Source organism: Schistocerca piceifrons, chromosome 2 (genome assembly GCF_021461385.2).
Source record: "Schistocerca piceifrons isolate TAMUIC-IGC-003096 chromosome 2, iqSchPice1.1, whole genome shotgun sequence".
Lineage (NCBI taxonomy): Eukaryota > Metazoa > Arthropoda > Insecta > Orthoptera > Acrididae > Schistocerca > Schistocerca piceifrons.
This window is the reverse complement of record NC_060139.1, coordinates 691,610,376-691,636,864: the sequence shown is the minus strand read 5'-3', so window position 1 is coordinate 691,636,864 and position 26,489 is coordinate 691,610,376. Positions and strand designations below refer to the sequence as shown.

At 37.5% G+C, this 26,489-nt stretch overlaps 1 protein-coding gene across 1 annotated transcript in view; it reads right to left on the bottom strand.

Moving 5' to 3' along the window:
- Positions 1-1,278: 1,278 nt before the first annotated feature.
- LOC124776700 (mediator of RNA polymerase II transcription subunit 11) overlaps positions 1,279-26,489 on the bottom strand; it is a 53,478-nt gene continuing 28,267 nt past the window's right edge. The window contains exons 2-3 of the mRNA XM_047251811.1: positions 23,551-23,691; positions 1,279-2,051 (exon numbers count right to left, since the gene is read on the bottom strand). Coding sequence (XP_047107767.1) covers positions 1,834-2,051; positions 23,551-23,691 — 359 coding nt within the window. The 3' untranslated portion in view covers positions 1,279-1,833. The remainder of the gene's footprint in view (positions 2,052-23,550; positions 23,692-26,489) is intronic.

The following is a 26,489-nucleotide window of genomic DNA, read 5'->3' as shown; positions in this document are numbered from 1 at the left end:
TACTATAAAATCACTAGTAATAAATAAAATTCCAGATAACACTGTTTCACTGATGCCCTAGGGCATACAACAGCCATTCACACCAGCTCCCAAGATTGGCCTCCTGCACTAGTAGCATCACTACCCCATCTGCTTATTTTCCACCCCCACTAAAAATCCTGACCTTAGGGGTTACCGCTACGGTATTGGGTTAAACTACTACACATTTTAGCCATGTAAATGTTAAGAATAGTGATTTTTCAGAGCCCTCGTGACTACAATAGATGTTGAGCCCCAATAGCAGATCCATTTGTTAATTACTTGTCCAATGTAGGATCATTTGTGAAAGAATACTTGAAATCACTGTTTCTGGTAATACTGTATTGATAGTGAGCAAAGAGATACTTTTACTTTCCAATTGTCATACTAATACACAAAACTGCCCATTTTGGACATAAGCCATCTTATGAGCATTTCACCATCGGTCATTTAGGTCCATCAAGTTGAAACAAAAGTTCGAGACACACCACTGTTGAATGATTTGTGAATTTTACATATTTTGCTTATTTTACTTAAATTTATTTGCTGTATCATTGGGCTCCACCTTGTTTTCCTGTTAGTTCTCTCCCTCTGCCCCAAATTTTTGATTCATATGCAGTTATTAAAGTTTTTCCTTTTTGAATCACTTTTCCTTAACACTCGGGTCCAACCTGGTTCGTTATTTTCTCCAGATCAACCTGGAGAGGTCATATTTGGGCTGGCAGCCCTCATATCATATGATTATAACTAAATATGCTGATATGTGTATTTGCTGAGTCACAGAAAGGCACATCAAAAAGACTGTTCGAAAGTTCGCTTTCGGTTAACAAGGCCTTTGTCAAAAATAGCTAACACACACACACACACACACACACACACACACACACACACACACACACATGCGCGCGCGCAGATGCAACTCACACATACATGATCACAGACTCTGGCAGCTGGAGCCACATTTGAGTCTAGCTCGAGCTGCCAGAGGTGTGTGCGTGCGTGTGTGTGTGTGTGTGTGTGTGTGTGTGTGTGTGTGTGTGTGTGTGTGTGTTTTAACTTTGCGTGAGTGTGCGCTTGTGTTTATGTTGTCTATTTCTGACAAAGAACTTGTCTGAAAGCTAACTTCCCGACAGCCTTTTGGTGTGCCTTTCTGTGACTCAGCATCTCAGCTATCCTCTTCATTATATTGTTACATTCCATCCTGGATTTTCCATTGTTTGATGTATGTATTTGAGTTACATGAATGAATGTCAATGAAAATTACAACTGTTAAACTGTTATGTAATTAACAAATTGTACAACATCATTGCTCAATACTAATAATATATACAATGTACAGATGAGTAAAAATGTCCATGACTTCTGGTTCATTAAAGCCTTCCATACATCATCAGTTCTTCCAGTAAAATACTGAAAACATCGTATTTATGTCAATAAATATAAATAATGAGAAAAACATTGGAAAGGAACATTTTTATACCACAGGAGAAACTCGTGAAATGCACCTAGGTTTCATTCCTGCAATGCCATTAAAAATATGAGAATCTTTTATACTCTGCAGTTGCACGAAAGAGTGCAGAATGCTCCTCAAGAACCATACTTCAGTTAACTGTTTAAACACAATGCTGTTGCTAGTTCTGTATTTTTAAAATATGTTCTTAGTCCTTGCAACACTCAGAAATTTGAGAAAAAACACCTGCTTACAACATTGACATTTCTTTCAGCATAAAGTTTTCACTTGACTTTTGACACATGTTGAAACAGTTAGCCTCATACAGTCAGCGACGAATGATATGAAAACAGCTTCTTCGAAAATTATGCTGAGGTTCCTCCGTGGGCATTGGTGACTGGTTGTGATCCATTCTGTTGTACTTGGGTGATTTGCTGTTGGTTCCTCAAAGCTGCACGTGCCTGTAGATGCTTATTTTTAATTCTCTCCAGTTCATTCACCCTACTTCTTGCGTGTTCTAAACGATGCCATGCCATTTGAAGTACCTTCTGTGAGGCATAGCCTGATCCTTCATGAGGCTGTCCTATAAAGAGAAAACAAATCTGTCAAAATTTTAAACTAAATGTGACAGAATTTATTATTATTAAACTCAAAGTTTTCTTTCGGTACAGTGGATAATTACCTACTCTGCACATATATAGCTAAAAAGGTACATCTTTTGCAGCTTGTGTTTCTGATATTTATGAACAAGCATAAAAATCTTCACAATTCTGTAGTGTCATAAGTGAAGCTGGAATATTAGATATCGAGTTACATGCTTATAGGAAAGTGGTTCACACATATGGCGACAAAATGCAGGGTTCCAGAGTTGCTCTCATAAAAGCAAGATTTGATTTGTTGTTTGTCCTATTTCCACACTGTCACCTGTGGCATCAACACATTTTATAGTTCATGTTTGACATTGTTCTGCAGAGATATACGTAATCATTAGTGATAACACTGGGCTCATGCTGCAACCATAGATTGTGGACACAATGTGTCAGTTAAATTGTGAGACCAATCTATGTTATCTCTGAGACATTACAGAATGTTTACAAAGCAACGAACCATTTTTCTCTGCAGTGCCTTTCCATCGAGAACCCCCTGTTTATTGGGGAAAAAAATTACATGTATCTGATACTTCTTATGGTTAATAACACCAACAGGAAATACACTAACAGCAATCTGACACAAATTGTTGAGATCAAGAGAAAATTATTGATGTTTTTTGGATGGTGAGTCTGTTTTTCTTGGGACTCAGAGTAACTGCTGCAGAAAAGCATGCTTTTGAAAATGAAATGAGACAGATATTAAAGATTTTGCAAATTGCACACTTCCTTGTGTGTGTGTGTGTGTGTGTGTGTGTGTGTGTGTGTGTGTGTGTGTGTGTGTGTGGCAAGGGGGAGGGGGGAGGGAGGGGGCTTTTTAAAGCTAGCACTAAATATCATTCCAATACACATTTTACTATCCGACATTCAAGTTTCTTGTTTAAGATGTTCTTTGTAGGCACAGTCGATGGCACATTCCTTGACTTCCAGAAACCATTCAATGTGGTTCTGCACTGATGCCTAGTGTGCAAAATATGTACATACAGAATCAGTGAATAAGTATTCAACTAGAATAAACAGAGCTCAGTCCATCATTCTTAACAGGAAAGCAACATATTTTGTGTGTGTGTGTGTGTGTGTGTGTGTGTGTGTGTGTTGCAAAGTCTGGCATATGCTCCCCAATATAAATAAAGATAATGTAATAATGAAAACAAAAACAATATGTAATGTAATGCACATAAATGTATGAAAAGTTGTGATACTGCTTGGCTGTGCAATTGGACTGCGTCATAATTATCAATTATTTACAGGCATCTGCAACTACAGATTTACAATGTGCAGCTGATATTTTTGTAGGCATGTACATCGATATTTCTTCCCATTGATATATTGATACTTTTTTCCGATATATCAAGGGCTGATAATGATACTTTTTTAAATATTGATGTATCGGATTCCCAATATTTTTTTTAAAAATATCAACAGTCCTAGTACAGAACATGGCATCTACTGTCCTCACCAGTAGATTTTTGTGGTCTTTTTATCTTATACCTGTAATTGCAGGTATAAGATAGAGCTGTATATTTAAGTGTTGATGAAAGTAAAATTATGTTCTACTAAAATTTCGAAAGAACGGTTTCAAGCATTTACTAAAAATTGTGAAAAAATATAATATAAAATAAAAATATAGGCACTTGATATAGCCTTTTCAATATTGATATATCAGCAAAAAAATAATCACTGATATATATTCATACTTTTTGGAAAAAAAATAACGATATATTGATATTTTATCAACAGCCCTATTCTCTACAAATACACTGGAACACGATACTTGTTTCTATACTGGATCTCAATGAAATTTGCGTATGCAAAGCCTTTAGTGAGAGTGTCACACTAAGAGAGAGACATTAAAAAATATCTGCTGTCCCAGAAACTTGGTTTCTGCGCAATGACACTGGTTCATTTCACAATTACACTCTAAGCAGTGCATAGTGACAGCTGATTTTCTTGGTTGCTTTATTTTGGGCATGTCACTGATTTCCACTGCACTTCTCCTGGATTGTTCTAATAGTCTATTCCACATAAGACAAGCAACTTTCACATGGAATGTGATACACAATACTTCTCAATTTGGATGGAGTCCAGGCAGCAATGAGGCATAACAACACAGTTCACGGTACTTGAAGATGAAACTTTCAGAAGGAAGAGAGATAACAAAGGGAAATAAGGATTAACAAGTCAGCAGCAGATGAGATTTGAGAACTAAGACATTAGAACTGAAAGAAAGAGCTTGAACAAGTCAGAAACAGTGGAAGAAGATATACTAAAAAAAAAACTGAAAGACATCACATTTTTATTGTGGAGAAGGAATTGGATGAGGAGGAGGAACAAGTGAAAGAAAAGGACCAAAAAAGCAGTACATGGGAGCGGGGTAACAGAAAAAAAATGATGAGATGATGAAGTATGGGGGAGGAGATATGGAATATTGAGATAAACAATAGGAGAGATCAACTTAAGTTGAGGCCACATGACTACTTACAAGAATCAAGCATATACTATCCGAAAAGTTTTGTTGTATTGATTCTAGAAGAAATAATCTGAATGGCCAGTGTAATGATGGATACAGGGTGATTATAATTAAACTTTCAAAACACTGCAGAAATAACACCACCGGTCAGAATGAGGTTAAATTGCAATGAAATATTATCGGAGAAGGGGAAAAACGTATGGGAAAAGAAAAAAAAAATAGTGTGAAAACTGATCAATAGGTGGTGCTGCATGTGTCAGAATACGTAAATGAAAACACTTGTCATGCGCATGACCCTCTGAAGTCTGTATAAACACATCGGGTACATGGCTTTTCTCCTTTTGCGTCTGCAACGTCCACCATGACTGTCACAATGCAGGATCATGCTCTGCCTGTCAAGCTGTATTACGAGAATGATGACTGTGCACATGTAGCTTTGGAGAAGTTCTGGACACTAAAGAGTTTGAAAAAAGGTGTCGGTACGATGACTGCTGTGGGTCTAGAGAAAATGATTTGGAAATTCGAAAAGACGGATTCTTTTGGTGTGCAACCTGGTAGAGGGAGGAAACGAATTGATTAAACGTCAGCGGAAGCTGTGGCTACAGCAAAGCAGGAGGAGACGAGTGGTGATTTGCAAATACGTAGTGCATGGAGAATTTCTGAACATTAGATATACCCCTGAGCATGGTGCATAAAATCCTACGAAACATCCTTCTTTGCTATCCATTCAAAATTACCCATGTGCATGAGTTGCTTCCTGCCAGGAAGAGAGACCTTTACTTTAGAATTTCTTGCCCGCATGGAAGTGGACAATGATTGGCCACTGAAGATCTTGTGGGCAGAAGAAACCAACTTCCATCTGACAGGGTATGTCAATACACAGAATTGTCGAATATGGGCAATGGAAAATCCACACACAAATCAACCAGTACCACTTCATCCTGAAAAGGTCACTGTGTGTTGCAGGTTTACGACGACATTTATCATACGGCCATATTTTTTCGAAGAGACAGGTGCTTCCGGTCCTGTTACCTGTAATGTTACTGGTAAGCACTATGAGTGTCTTTAGTGCAACCATGTCATTCCAGCTCTCCAACAGTGTGAATGTGTGGATGGGATACTTTTTATGCAAGATGGCGCACCTCCACACATTGCAAATCCAGTTAAGCAGCTGCTGAAGCGCCATTTTGGAAATGCTACAATTATCAGCCACCATTTCCCTACAGCCTGGTCGTCCCAATTACTTGACTTAATCCGTGTGACTTCTGGCTGTGGGGCTATCTGAAAGATGATGTGTTCAGTGTTCCGACTGCAAACTTAGCTGCACTGAAGGCATGCATTGCACAACACAGTATGAACGTGACCCCGGAAACATTCGATCAGTTGTGGAACGTGCTGTTTCTCGATTTCATCTTGTTCCAGAAAACAGTGGACAGCATACTGTTTGCGCCAGTCACACGGAAATTAATAATTCAATTTGATTTTGATTGATGCTTTTTATGCAACTTTTTGCCTCAGGACAATTAAAAACTGATGTGATTGATGCTTTTTATGGGGTTTTTAGCCTCAGAACAATTAAAAACTGATTTTTCCCATCCAACATGATATGACCTTGCCACGGTGGATGGGCTTACGTAACTAACAGTATCACACCTGTACACTCATGCACACTGAGTAGCACAGTTTGTTTAACGTCAAACATACATCTTGGGCAGTGTTGTAGGATTCATTTGTCATTTGTAGTTGACCACAATTAAATTATAATGCTTACAGCGCCATCTATTGCTACATTTTTTAATTGTTTATTTTTCTTCTGCCATATGTTTTCCCCACTTCTCCGATAATATTCCGTTGCAATTTGGCAACATTCTGACCTGTGGTGTTACTTCTACAGCAGTGTGAAAGTTTAATTTTAATTATAATCTCCCTGTATATCAAAGTCATGCATATTACAATCCAACAACTGCTCATTTTGTCAAATATTTTACAGTAAAATGGAATTTTCATCAGGGAATCAGGGGCACAAGAGGGACAGGATGCAGGAGCTTTACATGTCAGCCATGATAAGATCAACACAAAGAAAACCCTTCCTGACCTCCATAGCTGTACCCTCTATGCAGTACACTAGTACGTCTGCCTCTCAAAAGCACAAGTGGTTATTGGAGAGTATTAAATAGATTTATTTTCATGTGGGTGCAGAATACCTGAGGAATGTTGATCCAGAGGGACAAGGTATTCGTGTTTGCTAGTAAGGAGTGTGATGCTATGGTTTGGGGAAATGTCTTCCAATACTAGTAAAATGATCCTGGATCTTGCTGTCAAGTACAGCCACTACCTAGATTTTGAATAAAAATCATCAGCAATGGGGGCTGAAAACTTTCGTTGAAAGGAGTGGCCCTCATTTGCCAACAATCATGTCACAACAGAGGTTCGCGGCACCCTCTTGCCTTTTGGGTTGCAAATTGCCCCTAAAAGCAGAACTGTCAGCAATGATCAGTGGTATAAGGATGCAGAAGACAATGAAGATCAATGCATTAATGAACACAATATGTACGAGGGTGGTTAAAAAGTTCTCAGAATCACCAAGAGAGGTCAGCGCTAGCGCAACGAATTGTTCATGTGATATTCATTGGACTGTTGCCTGTAAACAAATGCCACGTTAGTGGTCTTGGAAGATAGCTGTGGCGGTGGCATGGCTCAACTAGTGTTCCCGCCTAGTGATTTGCGAAGATGAAAAAAAAAATCTAGATTCGAGCAGTGATTCCCAAGTATTTCATAAAGAAACGTTTGGAAGCAAAGGACATTCATGCTGATTTCCAGAATACACAGGGGGACTCTGCTCCTTCATATTCAACTGTTGCTAAGTGGACAAATGAATTTAAATTTCGTTGGGAGACCTTAGATGATGATCCACGCAGTGGTCGGCCAAGATGTGTTACTATTCCTAAAATCACTGCTACAGTGCACAAAATGGACATAGAAGATCACTGATTGAAAATGCGTCAAATTGCTCACGCCTGCCAGATGTCATCTGAAAGGGTATATCATATTTTAATTGAAGAATTAGAAATGAAAAAATTATCTGCAAGATGGGTGCCATGAATCTTGATACTGGATCAAAAATGCATGAGAATGGGCATATCGGAACAATGTTTGGCTCGCTTTAGGAGGAATGAACAAGATTTTTTGTGCCGGGTTGTGACCACAGGTGAAACTTGTGTGCACTACTATATCCCACATACAAAATAACAGTCAAAGCAGTGGGAACATACTGATTCTCCGCCACCAAAGAAAGCAAAGACTATTCCTTCTGGGATGCAAAGGGGATTCTGTTTGTAGATTATCTCCCCACTGGGCAAACAATTATTGGAGAATACTATGCCAACCTCCTGAACAAATTGCAACAAAAGATATGTGAAAAAAGGCCAGGTTTAGCAAGGAAGAAAGTCATCTTCCATCAAGACAATGCACCCCCACACACCTGTGCCATTGCCATGACAAACTTACACGAACTAAGTTATGATTTGTTGCCACACCCACCGTATTCACCAGATATGACTCCGTCAGACTTCCATCTCTTTCCAAAACTAAAAATTTTTCTTGGTGGATGACGATTTACTTCAAACAAAGAGCTGATAGCCGGAGTTGACAACTATTTTGCAGACATAGAGGAAACTTATTTTCGAGTTGGAATCAAGGTGCTGGAACATCATTGGAACAAGTGCATTAATCTACAAGGACACTACACTGAAAAATGAAAAATGTTTCAGTGGTGTAAGTACTTTTTTTTCTATTCTGTTCTGAGAACTTTTCAAATCAGCCTCGTATCTACAGAAAATTAGGCTTGTAACTGACAACGTGTTGAGATGAGCTAAACAATGGCAAAAGGCTGCAGACTAGTTCCCATCTGGATCTCTGCGGGGAGGGGGGGGGGGGGATGCCTATGAGAAAAAGACTGAAAAAATAACATTAACGAACCTGAATGAGGAATGTCAGAAGTATGAACGTAGTAGAGAACCTAGAAAATCTGACTCTAGATGTAGTATGGATAAATGAAGTTCATTGGTAAGAAGATACAGGTATATGATAAGGTGAATATAGGATATCAGCATCATCAGAAAATGGAAAAACAGTAGTAGCAATCATTACAAATAGGTAGGGAGGGCCAAGATTGAGTCTGTGAATGGCTCAGTGATAGGATTAGTCTCAAAAGAATTGAAGCCTAACCAATGCCAAATCTATGGTTCAGATACAAATTCTGATGTCACAAATAGAAGACAAGAGAGATAGGAAATGGGAGGAAAGGAGGAAGGCAGAAGGGGGAAGGAGGGAGGTAGGAGGAGGAGGAGGAGGAGGAGGAGGGAGGGATGGAGGGGGGAGGGAGGGGGGGAGAGGGAGAGAGGAGGGGGGGGAGAGGGAGAGAGGAGGGGGGGAGAGGGAGAGAGGAGGGGGGGAGAGAGAGAGAGAGAGAGAGAGAGAGAGAGAGAGAGAGAGAGAGAGAGAACTCATGGAGAATTGTAACACTACAGTAGGAGAAGGAATAGAAGTAATGGAAGAATAAGAGTTCAGGAGCAGGAATGAGAGGAAGAATGACTTCTTGATTTCTGCAATAATTTTCAGCTAGTAATAGCTAATACAGTGTTCGAAAATCATAAAAGGAGACGGTATACTTTGACCGTACTCCTTTGTACCGTCTCCCTAGACAGGAAGCTACCAAGTGAATTACATAAGATACGACAGAGATCATGAAATCAGATATTAGAATGTAAGGCTTTGTAATGTACCAGACTAGTTAATAACCTGAACCTTGTGTTTAATGTACAGTCCAATACACAGGTTGTGTGTAAGAAAAATGTTTTGTAATCACAGTTAAATTTTGTCATTCGTAATTTTGGAATTTTACCAGCTTGCAAATGTAATTAGCCTTTATACATATTATATACACTGTTGGATATCAGATTGTTATTATTTTACATAAAACCACTTTTGCAGAACATTTTGGAAGATAGCATGCTAACTTGAAATTAACTTAAAATTATAAGTTATGTTGCTCTGTATTTGTCCAAGACAAGGTGAGAATACTAGCATCAAGATTAACTTTGTAATTAAGCAGTAAATATCTTTCAAGATCAATCGTTTGAGAAACATATACCATCAATTTTCATACTGAGAATGTATTACTACTGAAATTCTGTATATGTAAAAGATTTTATTGCATTTTGTAAAACTAAATTCTGCACCTTGACTCTTGTACAATTGTAACTTATAATTAAATGTATATTTTAATAATAATTTCAGAATCTGATTGTATGTTATTTATAGTCTGGCGGCGGCACCCATCATGAATCTATACCAGTTGTTAGTATGTCAGTTGTGGTATTTGTTGCCTGTATGTGAGCCTCTTAATCCCTGTATCTTCTTCCTGAATCTGCATTCCGTATTCATTCATTTCATCTCTTTGCCCCCTCTATGATTTTGACCCCCCCTGCCTTCCTACAGTAGTCAGAACGTGCTCTATCAACTGATCCATTCTCCTTGTCAGTTTGAGACAAATTTCTTTTCTCCCCAAATCTATATGGTACCTCATCAGTTAAGCCTTCTACTCATCTAATTCTGAGTATTCTTCTGCAGCACAACATTTCACGAGCTTCTATTCTCTTCATGTCTAAGCTGTATATCGTCCATGTTTCGCTTCCATATATGGATACATTTCGTTCATATACTTCCAGAAGAGATTTCCTGACACTTAATGCAACATTCAATGTTATCAAATTTCTGTTCTTCAGAAGTGCTGTCCCTGCCATTGCAAGTCTACTTTTTATAGCTTCTCTACTTTGGCCATCATCAGCTATTTTGTTGTCCAATTAGCAAAATTGATCTACTTCTTTCAGTGTCTTGTTTCCCAATCTAACTCCCTCAGCATCATCTGATTTAATTAGACTATATTCCATTATCTTTGTTTTGCTTTTGTTGATGCTCATCTTATATTCTCTCTTCAAGACACTGTCCATTCCTCCAACTACTCTTTCATGTCCTTTACCATTATCTGACAGAATTTCAATGTCATCAGTAAACCTCAAAGTTTTCATTTCTTCTCCATGGGCTTTAATTTCTACTACAATTTTTCTTTTTTTGGTTTCCTTTACTGCCCCTCTCAACGTGCAGAATGAACAACATTGGGGGTAGGCTACAACCCTATTTCACTCCCTTCTCGATCACTGCTTCACTTCCATACCCTTGACTCTTGTAACTGCCACTGGTTTCTGTACAAGCTGTAAATATCCTTTCATTTCCTGTATTTTAACCCTGCTACCTTCAGAATTTCAAAGAGAGTATTCCAGTCAACACTGTCAAAATCCTACTCTAAGTTCACAAATGCTGTAAACATAGGTTTGTCTTTCCTTAACCTATCTTCTAAGATAAGTAGTGGAGTCAGTGCATCCTCACTTATACCCACTTTTCTCCAGAATCCAAAGCAATCTTCCCCTAAGTTGGTTTCTATCTGTTTTTCCATTTTCTGTAAAGAATTCATGTTATTTTGCAAGCATGACTTATTAAACTTATAGTTTGGTAATATTCACACCTGTTAGCACCTGCTTCCTTTGGAATTGGAAATACGGTATTATATTCTTCGGGACGTATAAGGGTATATCATACATCTTGCTTACCAAATGGAAGAGTTTTGTCACGGCTGGTTCTCCTAAGGCTATCAGCAGTTCTGGCAGAATGTCGTTTACTCCCGACTTAGGTTTTTCAGTTCTTTGTCAAATTCTCCTCATAGTGTTGTATTTTCTGTCTCATCCCCAGCTACACCCTCTTCCATTTCTATAATATTGCCTTCAAGTACATCTCCTGAGTATAGTTTGTCTACATACTCCTTCCAAATTTCAGCTATTTAGGACTGGTTTTCCATTTCAGCTCTTGATATTTATACAGATGCTCCTCCTTTCTCCAAAGGCATCTTTAATAATCCTGTAGGTGGTATCTGTGTTTGCCCTAGCCATATATGCTTCTAAATCCCTACATTTGTCCTCCTGCCATTTTTCCTTAGCCATTTTGCACTTCCTGTCGATCTCATTCATTAGAAGTTTGTATTTCTTCTTGCTTGCATCTTCTGATGTATATTTATATTTCTTCCTTTCATCAGTTAAATTCAATATCTCCTGTGTTTCCAAGGAGTTCTACCAGGACTTCTCTTTTCTACTTAGTTGATCCTCTGTTGCCTTTGCTAGATATCTCTCAAAGCTTCCCCATTCATCTTCTACTGCATTCATTTCCACTGTTCTAGTCTGTTTTTGCCCACTGATCTCTCTGACACTCTAAAACACCGTATGTACCCATCTCTATTCAAAAAAAGGAATTAATAAACGGAAGAATTTTTGCAGGAAACTGCCAGTTATTACTAACCACTTAAAAAACCCAGGAAAATATTTTAGTTACTTTTCCCACAGGGAAGTATCATTTCAAAATTAATTTCATTGCACATTCCTATCCGATCTCACTGCCTCTTAGAATTAAATCACCTGCCTAAAGTCATTTAATGTCAATGATTATGATTATTTGTAAATTGTAATATGGTGATGTAACAACTTATCTAGGAGTAAATACAAATTCTGGTTATAATGACTTATTATGTAGAGCATTTTAAGGGCTCATCTGCGCTTGAAAGTGATAATTTAATTTTTTTACGCTGTCAAAGACATGATATGAAGCGCTATCGATAAACAATAATAGTAGCGGTGAAAAAACAGCAAATGTTTTAATATTGTACTTCGGCTTTGTCTCCTCTTGTGCTACTTACGAGTACTGAGATAATGTTTCTGTGTGGGTGCATTTTGCTATTGCTCCATAACTCCAGACATTTTGTTACATATTCAACATAGTCAGATATAAAGAGGCGCATCGACATACTCATTTATATTAATATCCTGCCAAGCAACAATTATTATTTATATGTAAGTGTCTATTTATAATTTATGTGCACATGTGAGTTCTAAAGTATATATTTCATTAATCTCTATGTCTTTTTCTCATTTTAGTAGTTTTAACAGTGATTTGTCTATTGAATGCAGAATATAGACTGAGAGTAACTAAGGAAATATTTGGTATTGAAGAATAGCAGAAATGAGCTTAGTGGTAAAATGGTGATGTAATGAAGCCTGAGGCATATTGTGAATTCTTTGATACAGGTGGGTGTCGGTAATTTCATTTTATAAATCCAAAAGTTCATGTAAAACTATACCCACTGAAATATATAATTTCAGGCATAACTGTTAATACCCTATGTGTTTAGAAGAAATTTTGAAGTTTCAGTATAAAATTCTATAATTTTAATTATATTTAGTTTTGCTAAATATTTATCAATTATCTCTGGTTCAAATGTTGTCTTTGTACTTTGTTTTAGTACACTTTTTGGGAAGTTGCAGGGTAATGGAGACAAGTCATGTTTTACGATGCAGTTAAAAGCAGACATTGTCTTTGGAATTAAGAGTTACATTTTGTTATTCTGGTAGTTGAAAAGTTAAAATACAAATACTTGAAGTGCAGATTTCATTTTATAGTTAGTTATTCATCAGAATTTCAGAATCCTAGCACCAGTGGACGTTCTTTGTACAAATCAGACATGTGTACATAATCATACCTCTATAAGAAGACAATGAAACTATTTTCAAGACAATCAGCCAGATAAATAAAAAGTTATATTTTAGTAAAGTGAGTATACCCTTCAACACAACTAAACTCAGGATAATGACAAATGTCTGCTCCAAGAACAAAGAGCACACAACTGAACACACAACAGTGAAAGTTAAGTACATAATTTCAGCTTTATTCTCTAATCAGCTTGTCAAAGTAGAGAATAGTGACCAAAAAATTATTAGTTGTGACTCTCATTTGCATGTGAAACACGATTTTGTAGACCTTCATTATTGTCCAAACTTTGAAAATGGCACTGAAAAGAGGTTTAGTTTAGGACTTGTTTGAGAATAATGATTCAAGGTTAGGACTTCAAAATCATACTATGGAAGATTCAGTAGACTCACTACACAAAATGGTCATTAGAACACTTTATAAGAGAGAGAACAAAGGCTATAAATGTTTTGACAAAACAAGTTTCTCGGGGAACAAGTTTCTCGGGGAACAAGTTTCTCGGGGAACAAGTTTCTCGGGGAACAAGTTTCTCAACACAATGATGTGATCAAAAATGAGTTGGCAAACAGAATTTATGAAAACTGTACTTCCGTTAACTTAGAGCTAGGGAATCAAATTCTGGCATGCCAGCAAGAACTAATCAATCAAATCCAAGATGTTAAAAATAAATTAAGTAATCAAACTGCAGTTGCAAATGACAAAATTGCATAATTAAAGGACAGAATCACAAGCACAGCACCTGGTGTTCAGATTGTTGATCAAAATGTAACTGAACTGGAACTTAATTTGTGAAGTGAAATTTCAGTAGTAGAACATAATCTATGTAACAAAGTTGCACCCGTTAACAACTGGTGAGAGATAAAATTTTGTAATGGAAATTAAGAAGTTGTTAGTGGTGAAAAGACAGTTTGTAAAAAGGACAGTGAATGTAAGAATAGTGCCTCATATTTGCAAAATAATGTGCTTAAGATTCAAAAACATTTACATACCCCACATGAAGGCGTAGCTGCAAAAAAAAATGTTCACACAGGATTTTATGTTTTGTCTAGTATGCTACCAAAAAGCTTTCCTGGGGTTGGTAGTTTACAACCTTTTGATTTCTTGCAACACTGTAAACAAAATTTCATTCCAGACCTGGCTGATAAGACTTAAAATTAAATTCGTGTAAAGATGTTTGAATAGAAAGGCACTACCGTGGGCAATCAGACTTTAATATCTAAACATTTTGAAGAGAGATTCCTTAGCAAATTTTGACCAGAGTTAGAACAAGTTAGAATTAAAAGAGAATTCCTATATGAGCCAAATTACAGAGGACACAGAGAGGGGTAAACAGAACTTTGTAAAAATCAATTGAACCAACCTTTTGACAAACTGACACAAATCAATGCATTGAAAAGAAGGTTACCTGAGAATGTTCAATGGGAGTTGGTGTTTGGGTTTGATGAATAAGTTGACGAGTTCCTAAATTAATTTCATACAGGGCTGTTACAATGGAAATTGGGGAAATAACAATTATTGTGGGGAAAATGAAGGTAATAATCACAGAAACTGAGAAAAATGACCACCAAGAGAATGTGATAACAGAAGGAGACAATGTAACAGGAGATACAAGCTAAGTAACAGAAACTAGAATTGTAGTCAACATCCACCTCAGCACTTCAGTCATGGTGCTAAAATTAATGAGCTGGTAAACCAATGGTCACTCCATTGGAGGTCCACAATGTGAGAGTGAAGAGTAATAATATTAATTCATCGAAAAATAATGGTAACAGATGTACAAGACAGAATGGTTACTAAGACAGAATGATAATTACACTAGAATAACAAGATAATAAAATTAGAGTGGATCAAGAGTTTTGGGGTAGTTTCTGGCAAGACTGGGTTAGATAACAGAACAAAAAAGAAGTAAAAAATCTTAATTATGAACTGTAGGAAAGTGACCTAGAAAACTCTTTCAGTGTTGATACCGGAAAAAAATTGAATGAGATTAGAGATGGTAACTTAAATATTTATGAAATATTTTCTGAGAATGAAGAAGTAATGGAACACGTACAGAGTGAGAAACATACGGTAGATGAAGATGCAGCAAATATTTGTAATATAGGTCAAGTTCTTGGTGAGGACGGAATTAATGAAAATTAAGGTATGGGTTGTTAGAGGTAGGTAAAAATGATTAGAGGTGCTACTGGCAGACACAGTAAAAAAAAAAACTTTTCTGATATCTGAAATTGAGGGTGTAGATGCTGGATATGGTTGTTTACTAATTCCAGCACAAAGTGAAGATTTTGGTTTGGGAACAGACAGGTTACAATAAGTTAATACAGTTCTTTGACTGAAAGGTGAAACCAGGGTAAGTCCATTTAATTAGAAAATGAGTTTATGGCAAATTCTGACGGCCAGCCATAGGTACCACAAGGCACTTATAATGACTTTCAAATAACGTAGCAAGGGTCTGAGATACAAAGGGTTTTACTTTTAGTGGTAACAGAAAGAATGTTCTGAGTCCAGTTCTCATGGAAAGAACAGGGCAAGTCCAACGTTTACTTCAACTTTACGCAATACACCGGTCGGTCAGTTGGCTTGCGGTTGCAAATGTGATAATTTGAGTTTCTTACTCTGTTCTGTTTCTTACAGTTATAGTGTTTAGTTTGAAGTTTGTTCCTCTTATGACCTTCAAAATGTGTGGATCAATCACAAGATATAGGTGAGATCCAATGTGCTAGTCAGCTAAAAAAAAAAAAAAAAAAAAAAAAAAAAAAAAAAAAAAAAAAAAAAAAAAAAAAAAAAACCATAATGAGTAATGTTTGTAGAGACCTTATGGCAATTTCTTATGATTTAGGTGGTGACTGCAACTGCTCATTGTTTGCGTGTTTCTAACAAATCAACCCCACAAAAGAGCATAGCTTACCAATTTATTAGGTGTCTGGAATACAAATATTTTCATTTAACCGGCTTAATTTTGATGACCTTAATTATGCCATATTTCTCTTTATGAGACACTGTAAGAATATGACTGAAATACCTGTTTGCCAAAGGATCTTCTTTACTTTGGAAGGAATTACTGTTTTACTTCTTCAACATTCATCAAACATTCAAAAGTGATGCAACGTTTTATAACTACACGGAAGATTGAGGAAATAACAGACCAAATGAAATTATAATTTTTTTGCATTATTATGTGAGTGAAATCCTTGATCCAAAAGGAAGGCTTCTTGTAAAATTCTGTGAATCATGCTCAGGACAGAAATAGAACTATGTAATGCTCCTAAACCATCAGTATCTTGTTCATACCATTAAGAGATTAGATAGTGTAAAAATAGTATTTCCAATAAGAGGATGCTCTAACTTGGAATGTGAGAGAAATGAAAGTTATTGCAGAGTTACCAAAATACTTTTGAAACAGCAAGACTGAATCCATGGCCTTACAGTCATTCCTGTTCAACGAGAAGGTATATGAGACTGAACAACCTTCTTAAAAGCACGTAGAAACTGAAGTGTTCTTTCAAGATATGATTGCCCAGAGAAGCTCCGATTGTGAAGGAAGAGAAGCTGTTCAAATACAGGTTTACTTACAGCGGAGCCTGAACACCAGTACATTTGGAGCATTCCGGTGGTCCACAAGTAGCCTGACTATCAACAGCAGGGACCTGACAAATTCTTATAGCACCACCGAGCATATAATGGTTTCTTTTAATATGAAACTTTTAGAAAGGCAAATCTCTCTATCTCTCTCTTTTTGTTTATTTCCCTGCCAACACCTTACAAAAAATTAAAAATATGCAGACTTCCAAGAACTTGAACAGTTCTGAGGCCAAGGGGCAACAAATTTCTATTGTGGTCTACTGCAAAGTGAATCAAAATCCAAGACCAACAAATAGAAACTTCCAATGCTAAATAACACAAAGAAGGGACGAAAGTTTACCAAAATGTGCTGCTCTTAATTTGTTTTGGTGATAAGATGTATTGTCTTTTTTATCACATAATTTCAATTGTCATTTTTCATATGTGAAAGGCAAGAAGGGAAATATACTATAACAAAATGTATAAAGCAAGATGCTTGTGAAAACATGAATAGGTTGTCATTTATGAAAGAAAGAAGTCATGTAGTAGAGGATAGTTCAGAAGTGGAAGTTGAAGAAAAGGAGTTAATGAAAATAACTGATGAAAAGGCATCTGAAACTGTGAGTCTGACTGTTGACCAAAAGGAAAATGTTTCACTGACGATATTTTGTGCGTTAGTTGTGGTTATTTAGTTGCTTATGAAAACACATTCAACTATCGATGTAAAAAATTTTGTTGCTCCTCATTACATCAACAATTTATATACTACATGGATTTGTCATACTCAAAAGAGAACACCTCAGGAGGGCATACATTCTTAGTATGCGATGTGCTATGGCAAGCACAGGAAGTTACCTTTATAGCACTTTTCGACTTAGGTTTTCTGTGCTGCATCCACCATTCTCCTATTCTGTATGTCTACTGAAATTATCTTTCTCTGTCAATGCTAGCATTTTTAATTAATTAAGAATCCTTAATTACATGGGCTTATGAGATTTACACTATATTATCACAAAACATGATACTACAAATATAATTATTTTACTGGAGGAAATAAGTTGTTACATTATTTGAGAGACATATGAGGTGTAATCATAAAGTACTGGAAATTTTTGTTTTTATTAGAGTACCTTTATTTATTTAACAACATCAACTTTGTCCCCTTCAAAGTAATCCCCCTCAGATATAATACACTTGTGCCAGCACTTTTTCCAATCTTGGAACTCAATTTTTGATATGTTGTTTAGCTCCTTCAGTGATTCTGTTTTTACCTCATCAGCAGTGGCAAAATGATGTCCTTTCACGGTTCTCTTCAACCTCAAGAATAGAAAGAAGTCACAAGGGTCCACGCCTGGCAAATATGGTGGCTGAAGGCAACATAATGGTTTTGTTTTTTTGCCAAAAAATCATGAAGAAGCATTGAGGTGTGAACAAAATTACCATGAAGCAATTTCCACAAGTGGTTTTGCCACAATTCTGGTCATTTTCTCTGATTGCTTCACCCAAACGGCGTATAGCTTCAAGGTAGTATTTCTTACTGATCGGCTGACAATAAGGCAGGAACTTATGATGCACTATCCCATTGCAATTGAAGAAAACAATGAGAAGAACCTCCCCATATGACTGACCTTGTTGAATTTTTCTTCAGTCTTGGCCATTGAGGCAGTTTCCATTGGAATGATGTGCCTTTATTTCAATGTTACACCCAAACACTCATGTTTCATAACCTGTTATAACCTTCTTTAGAAGTTCTTGATAATGTTTGTCTACATTCAACAATTCCTAAGTGATGTTTACACGATACGTTTGTGGCTGAGATTCAATAATTTTGGAACAAACTTCGCTTGCTTGGCATGAGTCAAAGCATATGCCAACATCATCAGCAACCTCTCTGATAGTGATTTGGCAATTTTCCAGAAGCATTTTCTTTCCTTCTTCCACACTGTTATCATAATTGATGTGCAATGAAATCCAAGGCAGTCATCATCTTCAATGTCTTCTTGAGACTCTTTGAAATGTTTATACCACTAATAAACTCTTGTCTTACTCACAGTACACTAACCAAAAGCCACACTCAACATTCCAAATGCAGTGCTGCACTTTATTCCATTTTTCAACCTAAATTTAATGCAAATTCTTCGATCCATCTTCTCTGTAAGAAAAAATTAGCCAAGCACTCAAAAACACATATAACCCTTTAGACTGTCAACAAGAAACTAAATATTCAAAACAGCTGAAACTGCAAACGTACATCAAGAACATGTGTACCAAGACGATAAAAAAAAAGTTTTAAAAATTGGATCTAGAAAGCCCGTAAAATTAAAAAAAATTCCTGTTACTTTTTGATCACAGCTTGTATATACCACTGTGTAAACTCTGAATTTTTATGTCATGAGAGTTGCTGAGAAGGGTTAGATTTTACTGTACTATGATCACTGGTGATTGTTCATACATGGGTTGGAACTTTAATAGTGGCAACTATTTATTTACAGCTTGTACAAAACAAATATGTGTTTCAAAGTTGTGACTTGACTTGATTTAATTCCTTTGGCCCCTATGGGGGCATAGGGCATCCAGGAGAACTCGCCATCCGTCTCTGTCTTTGGCCATTTGCTTCAATTCTGCCCAGGTCTTGCCAACTCTTTTTGCTTCCTCTTCCACTGTCCTGTTTCCATGTGCCCCTAGGCCTTCCTCTCTTCCTTGTTCCCTGGGGAATCCATTCCAATGCTTTTTTCTCGATGGTTCCATCCGGTTTTCTCAAGGTGTGCCCCAACCAACCCCACTTTCTCTCTCGTATCCGGTCTTCTATAGGTATCTGGGTTTTTTAATTAGCCAGAGCTCCTCATTACATATTTTTTCTGGCCACCAGATATTCATGATGCGTCGAAGACATCTATTTATGAAGCTCTGTAACTGGGGTGTTATCTTTTTATCCATTTTCCAGCTTTCACTGGCGTACAGAAGGACAGCCTTCACATTTGTATTAAAAATACGGATTTTTGTTTTGTATGTGATATTTCTATTTTTCCATATTGGATACAACTGTATGAAGGCAGCATTTGCCTTTTTAATGTGGTTATTCACGTCATCTCCAGCTTCACCATCTTCCATCACTATACTACCCAGATACAGGAATGAGTTGACAGTCTCCACCTGCTGCTCCCCTATTAACAGTGGCATCTCCATGTTCCCTGAATTTAATCTCATTTCCTTTGTTTTGCCTGTATTTATCTTGAGGCCAGCAGTCTCTGCTTCTTCTTTCAGCAAGTTTAATTTGGCTTGCATATCAGTCAGCCTTTGAGCTAATAAAACTATGTCTTCTGCAAAATCCAAATCCTCCAGCCATTCGTGGATCCCCCACAGGATTCGTCGTCTCCTGCCTGTTGTGGCTCTTCTCATAACTGAGTCTATAAAAAGTGTTGGTGATAAAATGCAACCCTGTCGGATTCCAGTCTAAGCTGGTCGTAGGTTGTGTTCCAAAAATGAACAGCATAAAGACAGAAGTGATGACACTTTCTGCAGGACCTGACCATCATTTTGCAGGACAACGCTCAAGCATGTACAGTGCAAGCTGTTACTGATTTGTTTGACTGATGGGGCTGCTAAGTGCTATACCACCTACTGCACTTCTCTGACTTAGGCCCTTATAAGTTCAACTTAATTTCTAAACTGAAGGAAACATCTCACGGCATTCGTTTCAGAACTGCTACAAATTCGTTGGGCAATAGACCGTGCTGTCCCAACTAGCACTGCTAAGAGTATTCTATGACTTCCACATTGCTGGCAACAGGTTACACACAAAGCTGGTGACTACTTTGAAAGTCAGTAAAACTTTGAAGCATGTATCTATTTTGTATGAGCTGTAAATAAATAGTTGCCACAATTGGACCATTAAATATTCAACATTTATCTATGGTGTGTGAAAGTTTAGGAAATAAATACATGACACAGAGTTTGGTCAATGTGATTACATTATTTTGACTCTGCTGTATAAGCGCACACACACACACACACACACACACACACACACACACACACACACAATGAGAAGCCAAAACATTATTACCACTGCCACTGTGACGTTGGATGCTGCCGGGTGGCACTGTGGGGATGTGACGCAGTAACAAAAGATGCAAGTGGAGCAGACATGGACAGGGGATTACCCTAGCAAAGATACGGGCTGCAAATGTGGAAATCCATTGAGATAAACGACTATGACAAAGAGCAGATTATTATTATTATGTTGAGCCTGTGAATGAGTATCTTGTAAACAGAAAAGGTGGTCAAATGTTATGTGCTACTATTATAAACACCTACAGAAAGAGGTAGTAGGACAGTGAAACTCCACTAGGTGCTAAATGGTTTGACGTCAACAACTCTTCACACAACGTGTGGTTCACAGGCTTGCCTGCTTCGTAAAATAGGATAGATGGTGATCTGTGGCATCTCTGCTGAAAGAACACGTTGCTGGTACATGCACACATGTTTCAGGGAACACCGTTCATCACAGGTTGTTGAACATGGAGCACAGCAGCAGACCACCCCTACATGTTCAGATGTTGACCAAACTACATAATCAATTACAAGTGCAGTGGACACGGGGCCATTGGTATTTGACTGTCGATTAATGGAAATATGTCAGCTCTTCAGCTGAATCACATTTCTGTTACACTACGTTGCTGGTCACTTTCACAAATGCCATCATCAAGGTGAATGGTGGCTCAAAACATGCAGTGTTCCATGAATAAAGGCGGGTGGGAGCAGTGATATGCTATGGGAGACATTCTCCTCCACTTGCATGGGACATGCAGTAGTAATTGAAGACACATTGACAACTGCGAACCATCTGCTGTATCCATTCATGCTTGATGTCTTCCCCAAAGGCAATGTCATCTTTCAACAGAATAACTGTCTGTATCTCGGAGACATTCTACAGTGGTTTGAGAAGCATTACAGTGAACTCAGTGACCAAATCCACTTGATATAATCCCACAAAACCCATCTGGGTTTGTATCGGTTGCCATCACCATGTATGCAAATCAGTGGCCCATTATTTAGGCAAACTACATGACCTGTGGGTAGACATATAATGCCACATTCCTCCACAAACCTACCAACAAACTGCCAGATCGCTGATGCACAGCATCGGTGTGTATTTTGTTCTGAAGATGGGCAAACAAGCTTTTAAAGCAGGTGGTCATAATATTTTGGCTCATCAGTGTACATTACCTTCACTTTGACTATGGTTCAGGAAACCAATACTTACAAATGAACATGGACTGAATATTATTAGCTTATGAAAATGGTGATGGAGATTTACAGGTTTACTGCAACTATTACTTGTAGTTTTCAGTATTTACTATATGCTGATACGATTTGGCACTACATTTAGCTATATGATAACACTATTTACTATTATCAAACAATGGAAGCTCCAGATTGGAACATCCACTATGTAGGAAAAGATACACTGCCATTTACTGTAAATATGACATGTTAATTTGCAGACAGGCATCATTAAAAGACATTTACACATAAGCTATTGTCACAGCCTTTGTCAGAAATAGAAACACCAACCTTTCATTCACTTAAGAAGGCATAACTCAAGTACACATGATCACCAGAGAGAGGTGTGCTTGCTTGTAGGAATGAACGGTGTGTGTTTATCTTTCTTTTTCTGATAACGGCTGTTGCTGAAAGCTTATGTGTAGGTGTATTGTAACTGTGCCTGTCTGCAACTTAAGGTGTCATTTTTATGGTAAGGAGCAATCAATTTGATATGATCTTTTTTAAGGTTTTATAATTTTCTTAAAAAATATTAAAGAATTTTTACAATGAAAAAGCTGTTCATAGAAACAGAATGGGATAGTTAATATCACTACCTTTCTAAAATATTTTGAGGTATTAATCATACATCTACAGTTTTCTTATTGTGTCAGTGCTGTCAGTTGACAAACTTTCACATTTTAATTATTTTGGGTACCGTGGCAGTTTATTTGGGTACACATTAGCATTTTGTTTCTTATCTGCATCACTGTGTGTACTTAAAAACTGTATTAGTGTGAAGTTGTTATGAAAAATGTATCAAAAGGTATAGGAGGTCGATATTACTGGAAACGTATATATGAAACAGCTTTGTTAAGTTAAATTTATTTCACTCCTTGTGTTTGCGAGCAGTGTATTCACACAGTCAAATATAACATCATTTTTGGAAATGTTTGTGCGTTATGGCTATCTATGTGTGAGCTATGCATGTGTGAATGTGGTGGTGTTGTGTGTGTGTGTGGATGTGTGTGTGTGTGTGTGTGTGTGTGTGTGTGTGTGTGTGTGTGTGTGTGGGTGTGTGTGTGGGGGGGGGGGGGGGGGGGGGGGGGGGGGGGTACATCTGGTGGGCTTAGCTTGATAGTTAAATAATACCTAGCAGTCTATTCAATGTGCCTGTCTGCCACTCAACACCTTCTCTATGGAGAGTGTAGCAATCTATCCTTCTCACACTGTTGTTACTCCATACCGGATTTTCATACATGAAACTTTTACAGAAAAAAAAGAATATGAATAATCATAACAGCATTTCTATAATTTAAATCAGGAAAAAATTTATGTTAGTACAGAAAGTTACACATTACTGCCCTGACTGATAATGCACTAGTAGCCAGAGCCAGGAATAAATTATTTCCTCTGGTCAAACCAGATAAAAACTGTTTATTGATGGAACGAAAAAAAAAGAAAAAAAGGAACAAGTTCCTATTGCATACCTGTAGATACTTGGGTTAGATAATTTATTTGTTCAGTAAGTTTTGCTTCTACTTGATTCAGTGTTTTCAGGAACTGATTTGTCTGAACTTCTGCTTGTTTTAAGCTTGATTTCTCTTTGCTCAACTCTGTAAGTGCCTGCCCTGGAAATTAAATTATTTAATCAAAAGTACATAATTATAATTATGATAAAGGAAAGTCCTGGTGGAATGTAGACAAATATAGGGAGTATTGTAACCTTTACTTGTTAAATTATTTAAACAATAAGAAATTATTGTGGTTTTCCAAAAATAAACAATGGTAGTTTCTAGCAACAATATCAAAGAAAAACTGTTCTACAGACTTAAATTCTTTCAACCAAAATATAATTATAGTTTTAAGTAGTCACCCATATATTCCTAATCCTCTTCAATGGGAAGATATATATTATTTATTACGTATATACTACAAATTATATAAAACACGTAAAACAAATTTATTTATGATTAATGCCTCAGGAGAATGAGGTGTTCTGCTCATAATATTACTTATTTTACGATACATAATGACAAACTACATTTTTAGTTTTTGTGTGTGTGTGTGTGTGTGTGTGTGTGTGTGCGCACGCGCATCTTTAAATTACATTCATCTGGAAACATTTTAAGAGCATATACTGAATTCGTCTAGTTGAAAACTGCAAAACAAAGTGCCAATATATTTTTTATTCTGCCAGATTTTACTGTAACATTTTTTTAGCTCGCATATGACAGGAAACGAAAATGGAGAGAGACTAAATTTCTTATTGTTTCAATATGTCCTTCATGAATCTGCAATTGCAACATCAGGATGGGAATAAAATCAGAGTTAAAATATATCTGAAAGTTTTATGTGGCCTGAATGAGGAATAATGTAGAAGAGAATATTAAAATGAACTTCAGATAGATCAGACACATAAAAGAAATTTATAATGAGGATACAATGATTGTCTGAAAAAAAAGATAGTTTACTACAATAACCCCTCAACAACAAAATCATTAGAGATGGAACACAAGCTCAGATTGGGATTTGCCTCTAGTGATTTCGACTGCTTTAGTTACCAATAAATCAGGCACCCAACAGGAAGATACCAGGAAGCAAACAGTTCCTTGATTATACGAAAGTGACCTACTGGCAACCTTGCCATGGTCGCATCACAGGGAAATATATCCAATAATGCACCTCAAAATATACTCAGCATCTGTTTGCAAACAAGGTGCGTCACTGATGTAACTTTTCTGGAACTAACCTAACCCAACACAGTAGATGATGACTAACTTATCTAACTGAAGTTCTGTAAGGACTGAAATTCAGAGAGTTTATAAGTTCTGCCTCTCAATGGATAAAAATGTTGACTATTGCTATGATTAATCTTCGACATTTGCAGTTAAATGTCTGCTAACTGGCAATGGTTGGCAACTGTAACAACTTCCTGGCGAGAACTAGCCAATCGCTGCAGGCAGCAGGAACTTTGTGAGTATTGGTGTGTGGCTGTATACTCACAAATATTGTGCTCAGCCTAGTAATGTGCAACTGTGGTCTATATGTTGGAAGCATCAAACAGTTCTGGGTTTCAATGCTCCCTGTGTTGGCAGACATAACTACTGATGGATAAGTGAACTACTTAAATATCTTGTAGGAGAAGCAAACAGTAGTTCCTGGCATTGTGCCATGTAGGGGTTAACTGACTATAATAAGTGTGGCATCCTGCTGGGACAGCTTGGAATGTGGCACATACTGAAGTCTAATGCAGTGTACTGTGTCAGGAGGAGACAAAGTAAAGTCAAACTAAAAAAAACCTAAATTTAGCTGGCCAAATGGGGACTTTAAATTGATGTCCTCCAGAATGCAAGTTTGGTGTCTTAAGCACTGAGCTATCTTGCTCAGTAGGGTTTCTTGAAAATTTCATGATTTCATAATCACAGAAGTTATTTGCAGTGAACTCTAATGTAGCAGCTTTTGTGGGTGCACCACTGCCAAGTAGCAGCAGCAGTTGGAGTAGGAGTAGGAGTAGTAGTAGTAGGAGTAGTAGTAGTAACAACAAACTTTCCGGATGTATTTCACAAGTAAAAGTGGTAAAACTACACTACTGGCCATTAAAATTACTACACCACGAAGATGACGTGCTACAGACGTGAAATTTAACCGAAAGGAAGAAGATGCTGTTATATGCAAATGATTAGCTTTTCAGAGCATTCACACAAGGTTGGCACCGGTGGAGATACCTACGTGCTGACGTGAGGAAAGTTTCCAACCAATTTCTCATACACAAACAGCAGTTGACCGGCGTTTCCAGGTAAAACATTGTTGTGATACCTGGTGTAAAGAGGAGAAATGCGTACCATCACATTTCCGACTTTGATAAAGGTCAGATTGTAGCCTATCGCGATTGCGGTTTATCATATCACGACACTGCTGCTCGCGTTGGTCGAGATCCAATTACTGTTAGCAGAATATGGAATCGGTGGGTTCAGGAGGGTAATACGCAATGCTGTGCTGGATCCCAATGGCCTCGTATCACTAGCAGTCGAGATGACAGGCATCTTATCCGCATGGCTGTAACGGATCGTGCAGCCATGTCTCGATCTCTGAGTCAAGAGATGGGGATGTTTGCAAGACGACAACCATCTGCACGAACAGTTCGACAACGTTTGCAGCAGCATGGACTATCAGCTCGGAGACCATGGCTGTGGTTACCCTTGATGCTGCGTCACAGACAGGAGCGCCTGCGATGGTGTACTCAACGATGAACCTGGGTGCACGAATGGCAAAACGTCATTTTTTCGGATGAATCCAGGTTCTGTTTACAGCATCATGATGCTTGCATCCATGTTTGGCGACATCGTGGTGAACGCACATTGGAAGCGTGTATTCGTCATCGCCGTACTGGCATATCACCCAAGTAATGGTATGGGGTGCCATTGGT